We start from the raw sequence: 14,267 nt of genomic DNA, 5'->3' as shown, positions 1-14,267 counted from the left end.
GTCTCTTAAATTGCACAGCTGATCAGTTTTTCTTGCTTGCTTGAACTTGCCATGGGATACTTCGACAGTTGAGCATCAATTGTATGATTCTCGTTTATGTTCTGTTTGGTGATGCTTGCTATTGCAAGATGTTTATAATGAGTATGTAATGTAATCAAAGGTGTCTTGATGCCTAGCTAGCAATGGTAATAGGGGATGAACATAAACGAATTTTTCATTCATCCGGGATGTTGCATGCTTGTTAAGAACTGATACATTATTTGCGACCTTTATATGCATGATTATTAGCTTGAACTAAATCATGTATAAATGACTAATTAGGCTGAGGGAGGACATTAAGTAGTCTTTATATATATCCGAGGACATTAAGTAGTCTATATATATCCGAGCACATTTCCCTTTAACCGCAGCTTCAATTAAAGCGAACAACAAGAGATTAAGAATGCTAGATTAACTAGGACTATGTGATCATTTGTTAGCCCGATTGAGTGATTAAGCGCAATTCCTTCAACTCTATTAACGTCCCATAGTAATAGGTCATATAGAATACCACCCAACAAAGTCTAAAACTATAATACTTCCTCTATTTATTTTAAATAATTCAGTGCATCAGTACATATGTCGCGCCTAAGAAGTGCAACACTTAAAATAAACGAAGGGAGAAGTACACAAATATGAAATATCGTATTATTCCGTATCCGTAAAATAAGTGAAAAGCTAAACGACACCCTGTAGCCAAGAGTATTGTTTTCTGTATGTCAGTCAATACTCTATAGAGCTACAACTACAACAATCAGCTAATCATCTTCTTCGTTACTCTGCTCATATTTACAGAGCTGTCTCTTCGAATTTTGCAGAAAAAAAATCCGCAAATCTTCACAAGTAAGTACTCTTAATCTCTCTCACTTATACCCTCTTTGTTATACTTCAATTGATTTGCTAGTTAATTTTAATTTTTGGTCTAGTTCTCTGATTTCGATTATAATTTACTGCAATTTCGATCGAGAATTGAAGGGAAGAAGATGGATATAATATCGCAATTGCAAGAACAAGTAAATTTGATAGCATCACTTGCATTCAATACTTTCGGAACTTTACAAAGAGATGCTCCTCCTGTTCGTCTCTCTCCTAATTACCCTGAACCTCCTAATTCGAACCCTAACCCTAATTCGAACCCTAGTTCAAATAATTCGAATCCCAATCCACCCCAACAAGGGCAGCAGCAGCAACAACAACAACAACCGCCGCCTGATGCTTCCGCCAATTTTGCTGATGAACCCAAAACCGCCAGTGCTGCTCTTGTTAAGGCTGCAAAGCAGGTGAATTTTCCTGGGATGTATTGTTTTTCTTCTGTCCTTTTAAAGTATTTATTTAAATTGATTTTTGGGTGGAATATTTGTGAAAATTGAACTGTAATATTGGAATTGTGCCATTTTAGGCTCATAATATTGATGTTAATTATGTGTTTTGTTGGGGATGTGATTCTAGTTTCATTGTATCGAGAAGGGCTTCTTTTGCTAGTGTCAATTAGCTTATGAAGAGATTGCTTGTGTGTGGAGCTCTTGAGACTTCCTATATACATATTGGGTTGTTGGTGGTAATTCAGCATTTGTGATTTTATACTAGAATGACTTTCTTGAGTCAATGAGTAGGAATTCGGTTGCTCGATGTGTATGATAACTCTGTCCAATAAAGTTAGACCATATTTTCTTCACTTGATTTAATTACAACTTGAAGAAGTGGTAATAGGCTTGCATTTCATTGCAGCTATTTGTGCTGACAGGGTTCACCAAGTAGAGAGTAACTGCTCAGTTTGAGTAAGCCGCATAGCAAAGAAGTTATTTATATTAGGTTGATCGGAATTGTATTTGAGCTTGCAGAAGTATATGGTTTTGATGTGTCCTTCCTAAGATTAGACTGTGATCAAGATATTCTGTTTTCTGGATCTTGTTAGGCTTGGTATCTTGTTAGGCTTGGAAAGATGAAATTAAAGGTGTAAGCTTTGAGCATAAAAATTACAGATATCGGGGTGGCAATTAGAATAAACGTTTAGCTGCATACTTATGCTGTAAAACCAAAGTGCAGCTTTTAGCCCACCAAGTTTCAATTATTAACATGGCATACCGTTGTCCAAAAAATTCACACACACACACACATGGCAAACCAATGTAGAGTTCATCTTCCTCCCTTTTCATCTTGTTTTTTATTTTCCTTTGCCATTTTGGTTTTATTTTTGTATCTGTTTCTACCAGAGTTCTATAGAGGTTTTAGGGCTTATTCTCAAGACTTGATTGGTAATGTCCTGTGCGATTTGCCACGGATTTTTGTATATTAATATCAGTTCCTGTCTTCTAGTTTTTACTTGTAATTCTTTAGACCAGTGCAAATATGGCAAACTTTCTTTTCTTTTCTTTTTTCTTAATAATTTGTTTGGGAGATGAGTAGTTCTAGATCGGGGAAAGTATTTTAACCCATCAAATGCCTAGAATAATTTTCTCTTCTGCCTTGTCAAATAATTTGTGTCATCACTAATTTTTTTTTTATCTAACTTGCTCTTTACAGTTTGATGCCTTGGTTAATGCCCTACCACTAGCTGAGGGAGGTGAAGAGGCTCAACTGAAAAGAATCGCTGAGCTTCAGGTATTTACGTAGGCTAGTAGATAATTTGCTGTGAATATTGAAATTTATAGAGCCTACTAAAGCAGCCTTTCTTGTTTATATTACCAGGCAGAAAATGATGCTATTGGCCAAGAATTGCAGAAGCAACTGGAAGCTGCTGGTAATGACTTGCTTTTTACTATTAATTACATTCCGTATGAAATAATTTGCGTTGTCTACTCTTTCTTTAGATTTTGCCTGTATGAAATGAAGCCGCTGTCATAAAAATACTCATATACTTGACTGGAAATATTTTAAATTTTCATACTCTGGAATGTTTTGAACAAGTCGATTATGCTTTCCTAGTTTTTTGGTGTACCACTTGACAATCTTGCACCATGGGCGAAGGGGAGCCTGGTGGAGGCCCGGCCCCTGCAGCCAAATTCCACAGCCTTTAATTTATATACTTCGCCTCCATAAAATCTGTACATATATTATGCTTGTCTAGTCTTATCAGTATTCAGTAATGTTGCATTTGCTTCAATGGTATGACCTTTTAATGTTAAAGCTTTAATATCGTAGATTCTAGATTCAAATCTCCTTTGCTCTAAATTGTCAGATCTTTTTACTCTTGGTGAATGGTGCCATAGTGGCACGAAAAAGCTAGTTAGCCAAATTGATTTTTTTTTTCCCCCCTTCTACCATTCTACTTGTTTGTTAATGTAGGGTTATTTCTTACATTAAATTACTTATTGATAATTACTAAGCTACACACTTCACATTATGTTATTTAATTTGAATAATTATTTTTCTTGGTAGGTTATCAAATGATATAAATAAAAAACACTGATATCTTTTGGTAGGTTATCAAATGATATAAATAAAAAACACTGATATCTTTTTATTAAAGATAAATAGGTAGCAATACAAGAGATAAGAAGAAAGTACCCTAGAGTATTAATTAATAAAGATTATCTATTTAAAAAATTTGCTGCTATATTAAAAATTTAGCTTAGCTTAGGTAGTAAATTCGATTTTTGTAGCTTCAATTTTAGCTCTCTTCTTTGTAGTGTAGCTGCTTGCTCTATTGCTAAGTCTTCCCTCTCTTTCCAAGAGATGAAGGTGTGGATAGAAGAGTGGCCCCCCCAAATGTCAGTCAAAGTATCCTTGTAAAATTGATAAGACCTTTTCGTAAAAAAATGTACAATCACATAGTAATAATACTTAACATCTTATATATTTATATTTAATAAATTAAAGCATCAACCAGCCCCTGGAGTTTTATAATCCTGGCTTCGCCCCTGATCTGCATACAGCTTCTGGTTTAGTTGATACATCTATAACCACATTAATATTGTTTTTGCCCCATTGAATCATTTTACAATATAAATAGTTGTGCAGCCAGAATAAGCAGAGCATTAGGTTCTGTTATAATGTACTGTTGAAAAGGTGTAACATGACTTTGTATGTATGCCTTGTCAAATATTTAATTGAGGAGTTTGATCAACTAGCTTACTCTTGGTACATGAGGCCATGAAGGTGGTCACTGACTTGTGTACTGTGTACCTTATACGTGTACATTTTTACTTGTGTGGCCTGTGAATTATTACTGTGGTAACTATCAGTCTAACAGAATGTATTACTTAAAACCAAATGAATATGATGCTTGGTTTCAGTAGGAAGATTTCCTAAGTAGATTCCTGATGCTACTTTTGTGAAGTTTTTACTTTTGTGAAGTTTAGTAAAGCTAATGTTTGCACATTTTCTTGTTCTTTCTGCCCAGATAAGGAATTAAAGCAAGTCCAGGAGTTGTTCAGTGAAGCGTCTGATAAATGCTTAAACATGAAGAAACCATATTGAAGACGTTTTTCCCTGGGGGAAAATAATAGGAATGAAGATTTTGTCTGTGTCGATCAAGTTAATGGTCTGAAGTTGTGCTCAAACAATGAGATCTTTGTACAGTTTATTTGGACTTGTTAGTTAGATGTTTTAGAATGAACTAAGCCAGTATTTTTTTTTAATAGTATAGCGCATAGCTTGGCTTCAGAAATTTTAGTGCCATATCAAAATTGTTAAAAAGACATGTCGTGTTTACTGACTTATATTCCATGTTACTGATCTATTACAAGTATTTGATTGAATTTCGGTATCTAACGTTTGGCTTTCTGATAGTCCTTATTTCTAGAGGCAAAATGTAACTAGGCTGGCATTGACTCATTACATTACATTTGCTTTCAATTTTAATTGTTAGTTTACATAAATAAACGAAGAGATAAGACTAGATAAACATTACCTCTAGTAGTGAAGTTTTGAGAGTAATAAACAAATTACAGTACATGATATAATTAGGCAATTTGTGTGGTATTAATACACCTTCAATAAATTTAATTGCAAGAGTCATAATCCTCCTATTTACTCTTTTTGTTTAGCTTTCTTTAAAATTGAGATTTGTATTCTTTCAAAAAAAAAAAAAATTGAGATTTGTAAACATGTGCCCTACTTCCCACAGGCACACGTTTAGGCAAACCGTTTAATACATCTCTAGTAGTGCAAAAAAAAATCTTAGCTAAAACTTAAATCAATTTTTATTGGCAACAAATTCTCTTTTGTTAGGTCCTAGCTATTTCCAAAAAAAAAAGAGAGAGATTCAAAGGCAGCACAGATAAATTTAGAATCAAAAATAGATCTAATTTAAAAATAACACTGATATGATCAAAACTCACAAGCCATATCCATGTATGACAAATCTCAAGAACATTACGCGAGCCGGACCAAAAGCAAGCTACATAAAAGCAGCTTTGAGCAAAATCCAAAAAAAAGAAAAGAAAATTTGACCAGCAGAATCACAGAGTATACTACATTCAGACATTTCAGAGAGGACCATAGCTCCAGAAGAGCAGCCTCAGGTGAAATATACCCTCCCTGGCTATCAACTTATCCCGCTTAGGCGCTTAGCATAGCTGGATCACTGCACAATCAACAAACGTAATAAGATTTTAAACAGGAAAGTTTCCGAGAACTTTTTAAGGAGCCAGAAAACTGAGCATAAGAAACAAGAACTAAGACTTTAACATTGCAACTGCACAACATGAACAGCCAACATTTTGGATACACTTAAAATGCTTCATAGGTGATTCATCAAAAAGTATCAAACTTGTTCCATAGAAACCCATAAACCTATACAAAGAAGATATGCTAACATTGACTGACAATAATATAAACATCAACTAACCTGTTGCTGTTGCAATGGCATCTGTGCCTGCTGAGGCATTGGGTAACCGCCATATCCGGGATAACCACCATAGTACATGTTAGGATCTTGAGGCGCAGACACATATCCATAGGAGTCGTATCCTTGTGGATATCCATAATAAGCAGAATTATTCCACTGGCTCTGATCAGGTTGCGACTGCATACATTCAACCACTTAGCTCAGGACTACGACAAAGATATACTATACTGAGCACCCAAAAAGAAATGAAAACATACCGGTCTGTTTGAAGGACTACGTCCCCAAGAGAGTCTAACACTACGTCCACCTAATTGTACTCCATTCAATGCTTTCAATGCCTCCTCAGCACTACTTCTGCAGAATTAATAAGACAATATATTAACTTCCAAATCACATATGCAGACCTGCAAGAATCACATGCAACTAAAAAGGTATAAGTCCATGCAAACCTGCTAGTAAATTGAACAAATCCACATTGCTTGCCCATAGGTATTTTTACATGGACCAATTCCCCATAGGGACTGAATGTTTGTCTCAAAATTTCATCAGAAACATTAGAATCCAGATTGCCGACAAAAATCTGAAAAAAAAAAAAAAAAAATACAAAATCACGTCAAGATATTATCAAGTACAACTTAGATGAAACTCTTAAGGGAAAAGTACCCACAGTAGTGTTACTTGGATCACTGTCATTTTGAGTTCCCTGAGAGTTCTGGTATGAAGCTGCGATTAAGAAAGAGGACAAGGATAAAGCAACAAGGACCTTACAAAACTTATTTCAACCAACTAAAAATAATGACCATCATGTAACTCAGAAAGACAACAGTGCTTATATTCCTGACTGAAGAAAAAGATTAAAAAAATAAAAACAATTTATTAGACTACAAAGTCAGATCATAAAAGTGCAAAGCAATGACATGATATTAGCATACTTCATTGTCATTATAAGACAACATTTTTTTCGTCTCCATTAATAAACATACTGTCTATTGGGAAGGTTTTGTGTTTACATATTGATTCTTTGTCATATAATTTTCTCTCTACTCTTACAGTCTTTAAAAAGAGTGCAAAAGCAAAGATTACAAAATACAAGGGGACAGAAAATGAAAAGTTAGTAGGCTTTATAATACTCGGTAAAACCCCCAAAGTAAATTCTTTCAAGAACAGGCAAATCAGAACATTATCACACAAAAACAAAAGAAACTCATGCAAAATATCAGCACAACCAAATGGAAAGAGCTAAAAACCTAGCTCCCTCAGCAAACAAGCAAAATATTAAAATTAATCTGCTCATCAACTAAAAGATCTGAAAGAGCACAAATCTATCAAATATTTCAACAAAAAGAGAGCAAATAACCTAAAACCCATATGGATAATTTATCATCACCAAAAGGTAAAGTCACACCACCTCAATTCACAAATATAGTGATCACAGAAAACATTTAGCAAACAAATTTCAAACAATCCCTAACCACTGAACAGAACAGACATACGGGCATTATACATTATTTATGACCAACTAATACATACTTTGAATATTTTATTTAGGGCACTGAAATGAATCTCAAAATGTTATGAAATAAACGGGTAGTTATGCTCACTCAGGAGATCATAATAACCTAAGAACCAAAATAATCCAAACGATGTTACTCACTGTTTATAAGAGGTACATAACTATATTAGACCACAGACTCGTGTAGATCTTTTTTTTTTAAAAAAAAATAAAAATAAAATAAAAAAAATAAGCAACACAAACAGGTCACCTCTTGACAACAGAAGAAGAAAAAGAAAATCTATAAAGGAGGGCAAAGGAGCATTAAGAAAAAGCTAATGCGAAAGAAATGCCAAATTTTGGCATCCTAAATTGTAATGAAATTGAACTGAATTGATAGCTGTAAAAAGGATAATATACAAAACTGAAAGGAAGAATGAATGGAAAATTTATGACATTACAGACCTATACAAGGCAACGTATTAAACTAAAGCGAAAGAAATGCCAAAAACTGACATCCTAAATTGTAATGAAATTGAACTTAACTGATAGCTGTAAAATGGATAATATACTAAACTGAATGGAAGAATAACTTTTAGCACTGGAAACTGCTGTAAATGGAAAATTTATGACATTACTGACCTACACAAGGCAACGTATTAAGGGGGTAACCATTTCGGCTGAATTCAGTCCCAGGCCCCTAAATGGTAGAGCCTCTTGACACCCTGCTTTGAGACAATGGGAGTTCTATAAGATTTTCAATTTAGAATTAATAATTCCCAAATCTGAAAGGAAAGCACTGGAACTGAATTTCTGCGCATCTTCAAGAGAACAACTGAATGTAGGAGACCCAAATAAAACTTTAATTGTAAACCAACATAGAGCATAAGCAATCACCATTCTTTCAACCTTACCAACTTTATGTTCTGACTAATATAAACAACAAAAGCAGGAATCAATACAAAATTCAACATGTTCATGCATGCAGAATTAATTAACTATGACAACTATATAACAATACACACTGCCAAATGTTAGTAAATACCTGTTCCACCAACATTTTTCTTGTTAGCAGCAGCTCCAATACGCATTGCACGACCTGAACACATCATTCCATTCATCTCTGACATGGCACGTAGTTGCTCACTTTCATCACTGAAACGAACAAATCCATAGCCCTTTGCCCTACCAGTAAGCCTATCCATTACCACCTTAGCACCTTTAACTGAGGGGTAGCGAACTCTAAAAGTCTCTTGTAATGTGTAATCAGTAACATCTGTAGCTAAGTCACCCACAAAAATTGTATAATCAGATGCATCCTCTCCCCGTTTCTCACCAGATCCATAGAAAGCCCAATTCAATCTGTAGTTTTGTTCAACGTTTGGCATCAGGGTATTATTGTATGTCTGTAGAATTCTCTCAGCAGCAGCATGAGTGGTGAACTCAAGAAATCCATAGCACTCTGACTGCATGGTTTGCTTATTACGAATGATTTTGACATTGGAAAGCTGCAAGATTAGGTAATATTAGTGGTGAATAAAGTAAACACACCTAAGCTTCTGAAAAAATTAGCTGCAACATGGAAGCAGACATTTTGACACATGAAATTAACATATTATGTGTTCAGTCATACCAATCTGATTTGCCTCCCTAAAAATAAAACTGAGTTCACACTGTAAGAACCCTCTCTTACATAATCCACCAAATCAACTCCTTATACTTTCAGTAATTACAAACTACGGCAATCAAAGCCACCTTATTAAATGTCGGACTTGTTAAATAACATCAGTAAAACAGAATATTAACAAGATCCACAAATAAAAGACAACCTCCCTAAAAAACACAGTACCTTCAATATTAGAGAAAATATGAATAAAAAATCAAGGTCTCCCTCGAGTCCTCGACTAGTTTACAATAATATAATCTCCTTAACCTCCGCCACAAAAAAAAATCCCAAGTAAGATCTTTCATTAGTACCCTCTCCATCAATCTTCAAGGACCAGTCAGGTAGTCAATGGTAAACATCCAAAACCTCCGGACAACATATAGTCAAACACACGACAATGCTAATCTGACACAACTTCAATCATCACAACATGAACAGATCATACATTCTCACAACTTCAATCAAACAGAAAACCTTCGACAAGCCAAAGACAATAACAAATTTACAACCTTATACTAAAATCAATAAATTACATAAGCCGCTCAAAATTAAACCTTAATCAAACAGATCATATATTTCCATAACCTTAATTACATAAGCTTTAAGACAGCAAATTCACAACAAAAATCAAGAAATATTAATCGATGAAAATCAATAAAAATTTAAACGAGATTCAATATACCTCGCCGGTATGAGCGAAACAATTACGAATATAATTCTCATCCATCCAATACTGCAGATCTCCAATCCAAAGCGTACGAACGTCCTCAGCGGTAGCAGCAGGCTGTTGCTGATACTGCTGCTGCTGCGGTGGCTGTTGCGAAGCCTGCTGTTGCTGTTGCGGAGCTTGCTGCGCCATCCATTGCTGCTGGTATTGCTGTTGCTGCTGCTGCAAAAGCTGAATCTGCTGCTGCTGTTGCTGCTGATGGTAGTTCTGATCCATGGAAGGTTGCGAAGCCGCCATTGATGGTGGTGGAGCTACCATGCCTTGTTGTCCTGGTTGCATCATTGTCGAATTGACGTTGAAAGAGGAGAGAGAAAAACCCTAGGAGAGAGAAAATGGGAGGAAGAGGAAGAAGAAGGTGAGAGGAGATATTTTTGAGTATGACGAGCGCCAATTATTTTATATTGAAGTTATGGGCCTCTCTTTCGTTTACTTATTTGGGCTAAGATTTCGGGCCTTAATAATCAATGGCTGTCTGAATCTTAACCACTTTTGGTAATAAAAGTGTTTTTCCAAATAAAAAAAAAATATATATATATAATTGAAACATGGAAAGGACATTATTGGAGTACAATTATTAATATTACTAAAAAAAATTATTATAATATCTTATCAAAAAAATTATAATAAGTTTTGTATAAGATGAGCATTAATTTAATATTTTAATTGTAATAATACAATTAATTTGAGGGTAATTTAATTTCTTTTACCAGTAATTTTTAATTTATAATGAGTTATATTGTATGTAAGTGTAATTTTTAATGGATATATAATTTGAAAGCTAATATAACTAATTTGATACATTATAACCTATAATTGTTTTTAAGGGTAAAATTTAAGCTAGAAAAATGAAGATTTTTGTAGTATATAAGGGTAATTTAACCCATTTTATATTAACTTAATGAAAGTCCGCATGCATCGAAAAACTTTTGTGAAAAAAGTTTGATCATATTACAAGAAACTTCTCGTGTTCTATTTTAGTTGATTCACATTCTCTCATTTGTTATTTTTTTGTTGGTGTCCAAATAAGTTCATCATCTACCAAGTTTAAACCAAATAATGAAAATATCAAAAACAGGATGTAATAATACTTACTCCGACATTCCTTTAATACTTAGCCAGAGTTTAATTTTTAGTTACGGAGTATCTACACAACAACAACAACAACAACAACAAAAAAAAAAAAAAAAAAAAAAAAAGGCCTATATTTATATATCTCTTACAACAATATAAGATTTTGCTTTCTAACTCACTTTAGATGATTTTTTTTTTTTTTAACTATTTAACTTATTTTTATTAGTGAAAATAGGGTTTTTTTCCCCCTATTTATTCCTAAACAGTTATGGATTGTTTTACAATCGACAGTTGGTTGTTGGCTTGTTTAACTAGCTAGAAGTATTAGCCGTATGAATTGACTTTTTAAACCGACTATATACAAAGTGTTTGGTAAAATTATTAATGGTTGCTAGTTGTATATTAGTGATAAAGTGAGCCAACAAGCCAAAAGCCAATAGAAAAAGCTACTCCTATTAGCTTTTGACTTTTGGCGGAAAAATCAGCTTAAAAACCAACTACCAAACATACATTTTTTGGCTGATTGACCAAATTAGAAAGCCAAAAGCTAGACAAAAAGTCAATTGCCTAACACTCCCGTAATCTTTCATACCAATATACCATCATTAGAAAATACTTATAGAACCAAGGTTTAAGACTACCTGAAGATAATTGACCTATGGATATCTTATTGACCTATGAATATCTTATTGACTACAACTTAATTTGGTCAATATTACAGCAGCTGACCTATTTAACAGCTCTATTTTGACACTGTCAATGTGGTAGATTTTTTTCCCCTCCTTTTTCTCAATTCGGAGAGGTAAAAAACAACCATATCTTTGTAGTTCATAGGATTTTTCATCAACAAAATTGCAAGGCTTTGTTCTTCTTTAACTGAAATCTGGTACAGTACTAATCTTCACACTCTTCCATTCAATGTAATTGCTATCTTATAGCCATTTCAATTATTGTTGCTCTATTTAATTTGTTTGAGTACTAGTTTATTATAAGTATATTATTCATCACTCTAAAATCTTGCTGCTTTACTAAAAAAGGAGTAAACTTTGGCATCTGGGTTGCAACATTTATGAAATTGGTTTTTTGGGTATTCGTTAATTTGTAATTCTTTTGAGAATGAATTTCACTTGATTAGTTATTAAAAAGAAGGGATTTTGATTTTGGGACCTGGAAAGTGTAATCTGATATTAGATTTCTGGGTTTTTCATTGTTCTTGGAATTTGCATTGATATTGTTGAATTTGATTTGGATGATAAGCTGCATTATTCTGAGGTCATTGTTTTGTTGATTTTTTTTTATTATTTTTCAGTGATTTTTGGTGGAAGTTAGTAGGATTTGAAATTCATATGGATGTGCATTTGAAGAACTTGGTTGGTAGGTTCCATGAGCAATTTGGATCTGGGCCAGGACTTGGTCCTGCATCTAGTACTTGCTTGATGAAAGTGGAGGGTGTAACTGCTTCTTTCATCAAGTCACTCTATAGAGCTGGTGCAGCTCTATATAGGACTGATCCATGGAGGCGATTACGGCCCGGGCATTTCTTTGGTGTTAGGGTTGGCAAAAACTCTCAGTGGCCTGGCAGAGTGCAGCCATTTCCCTGTGTCCAATTCATTGGGGGGGATGGTGGGGATCTAGCGTTTTATTTATATCGATCTGAGAATGATGCTCAGGAGGCAACAAAGCTAAGAGAAACCGTTCCTGCCCCGAATACTGAGATTATGAGAGTGACCTTTGAGAAAGAGTCCTTAATGTTTCCTTGTCACAAGAAAATGATTAAGTCTTTGGCTCTTGAAGGAACCGAGTACTTTCCTGTTTTTGATGTTGTGTGTTGCAATTCTGATGGTGAGCTTAGATATAGGAATCCAATGTTTGAGGAGCTTAGATTTGTGTATGCTTCTATGAGAGGTATGACTTTGGTTCACCCTTTGCTACAAGAAGATGTGCAAGCCACAACCAAATGGTCTCAATTTATGCGTTTTGAGCCATTTATTGAGACAGTGGATGTTCAATGGCCTGCAGGGATGGCCAAGGGCAACGATATTGTAGCAGTGACAGTTTCACATCCACCTGGTCAGGCTTATGAGGAAAAATCCTTTTCATCAGCCAACTCAACCACCACCGAGTATACAGAACCAACCAGCGAAGACCATTTTCTGACATAAAAAGCATACTAGAAGATACTTTGGCGATGTGCAATGTCTGAGAATTTCGCGCTGATTAGTCTTTTTCTTGCAGTAGGTCTTTGTGCGATAGTTTATTGTTTCCCTGATTGCCAGAAGCAGCATTGGAAGGAGTCTCATAAGGGCATGTGTGGCCTGTACAAAGCCATGAAATAAAGAGGAGAGGAGCTTCCAATGAGAATACTTTTATTTCCTTCTTGCTTTTTCCTCATGTCATTGAACTGTAAATTAGAGAGCAAAAGTGGGGTGGAGCTCTTGAGTTGATCAAATGATTCAAATCCATGGGCATAACTGCATTTTTTTACCAACCAGTCTGAATTTTCCTGCACAAATGTTAAGCATGTTCTTTGTTCAGCTGCCCCGCTTACCACTCATCCTGTCTTTCCTCTTCCTTTCCGTTCTTCAGAAGACCTTCAGCAAATGTGCCATCTTACAGTAATTTCTTTGTTTGCTTGGGTTGACTACAATGACTAAATATTGTGTGTAATTGGATTGTCATTTTTAATGTGATGGAAAATCCATGATAAAGATATAAGCTTTAAGGTACCTCTCAATAAACTACTGTATGATTAGTGGAACATGATTGAATTTGAATTTTGAATACATTGCTATTGTATCGTATGCATGACTACTGTACTACTCCATTTGGTGGAATGAAACATTAGATATTCTAGTTATTTTCATGTAGAAAAACCAAATTTCATCATAGGGCTTCATCAAGTTGATAAATCTTCATGGAGACCATTTTCTTTTTCTGATAAGTTTTAGTTGGTCATTTAACTTGCTGCTTATATTCTTAGCATTTCCTATTGTGGTGATCTGATGGATGATAGTTTTAGTTGATTGAGTTCTGGCTGTCAAACTTGTGACAATAATACAAACCTATTGAAGAATTGCTATGAAATAATGTCTCTGGAATACATTTTTATAGTTTCATATATTCATATCAAATGCCAAGCGTGCCATTGACCAGTTTTTTGAAGTCAGGAAGTAAGGAACTGCTGATACTGAACATTAGTGTTTGGAGATCTCTCTTTGCTTTCCTTATATCTTGATTTTTTTCTACAAAAAAGTTGATCTTTATTGAACTTTCAGGGTGATCGATGTCTCATGTTAGTATTAGTGTCAAGTCAGAGACTTAATTAAGATAAATAGAAGAGTCAAAGTAACATAGTCGTGACTCGTGACACTAAATTATAGTCACATATTTTCCTTAATCCATTTCCAACTTAACCGCACAAAAACGATCACACATGACCTATTGTAATCGGCCCTTTCCATGATCCATTATATATAAACTG

General features: G+C 34.6%; 3 protein-coding genes across 3 annotated transcripts; 2 read left to right on the top strand and 1 right to left on the bottom strand.

Annotated features, from left to right (window-relative positions):
- The first annotated feature begins 726 nt into the window (after nt 1–726).
- Nucleotides 727–4,747, top strand: LOC145636420 (mediator of RNA polymerase II transcription subunit 21-like). The gene is made up of 5 exons (XM_081687982.1): nt 727–882; nt 1,015–1,319; nt 2,563–2,640; nt 2,728–2,779; nt 4,382–4,747. Exons 2-5 carry the CDS (start codon nt 1,023–1,025, stop codon nt 4,456–4,458), a joined length of 504 nt encoding a protein of 167 aa, XP_081544108.1. The 5' UTR covers nt 727–882; nt 1,015–1,022; the 3' UTR covers nt 4,459–4,747.
- Nucleotides 4,748–5,265: 518 nt separating this feature from the next.
- LOC145636419 (polyadenylate-binding protein RBP45-like) lies at nt 5,266–10,082 on the bottom strand. Its single transcript, XM_081687981.1, has 7 exons — nt 9,671–10,082; nt 8,368–8,830; nt 6,498–6,553; nt 6,280–6,410; nt 6,088–6,184; nt 5,831–6,007; nt 5,266–5,566 (listed from the first exon to the last, which is right to left on the bottom strand). Exons 1-7 carry the CDS (start codon nt 9,995–9,997, stop codon nt 5,564–5,566), a joined length of 1,254 nt encoding a protein of 417 aa, XP_081544107.1. The 5' UTR covers nt 9,998–10,082; the 3' UTR covers nt 5,266–5,563.
- Nucleotides 10,083–11,568: 1,486 nt separating this feature from the next.
- LOC145636417 (uncharacterized) lies at nt 11,569–14,237 on the top strand. The gene is made up of 2 exons (XM_081687978.1): nt 11,569–11,672; nt 12,096–14,237. Exon 2 carries the CDS (start codon nt 12,133–12,135, stop codon nt 12,946–12,948), a length of 816 nt encoding a protein of 271 aa, XP_081544104.1. The 5' UTR covers nt 11,569–11,672; nt 12,096–12,132; the 3' UTR covers nt 12,949–14,237.
- Nucleotides 14,238–14,267: the final 30 nt, after the last annotated feature.

This window comes from Chenopodium album, chromosome 6 (assembly GCF_948465745.1).
Source record: "Chenopodium album chromosome 6, dcCheAlbu1.1, whole genome shotgun sequence".
Taxonomy (NCBI): domain Eukaryota; kingdom Viridiplantae; phylum Streptophyta; class Magnoliopsida; order Caryophyllales; family Amaranthaceae; genus Chenopodium; species Chenopodium album.
This window is presented reverse-complemented; position numbering and strand designations above follow the sequence as displayed.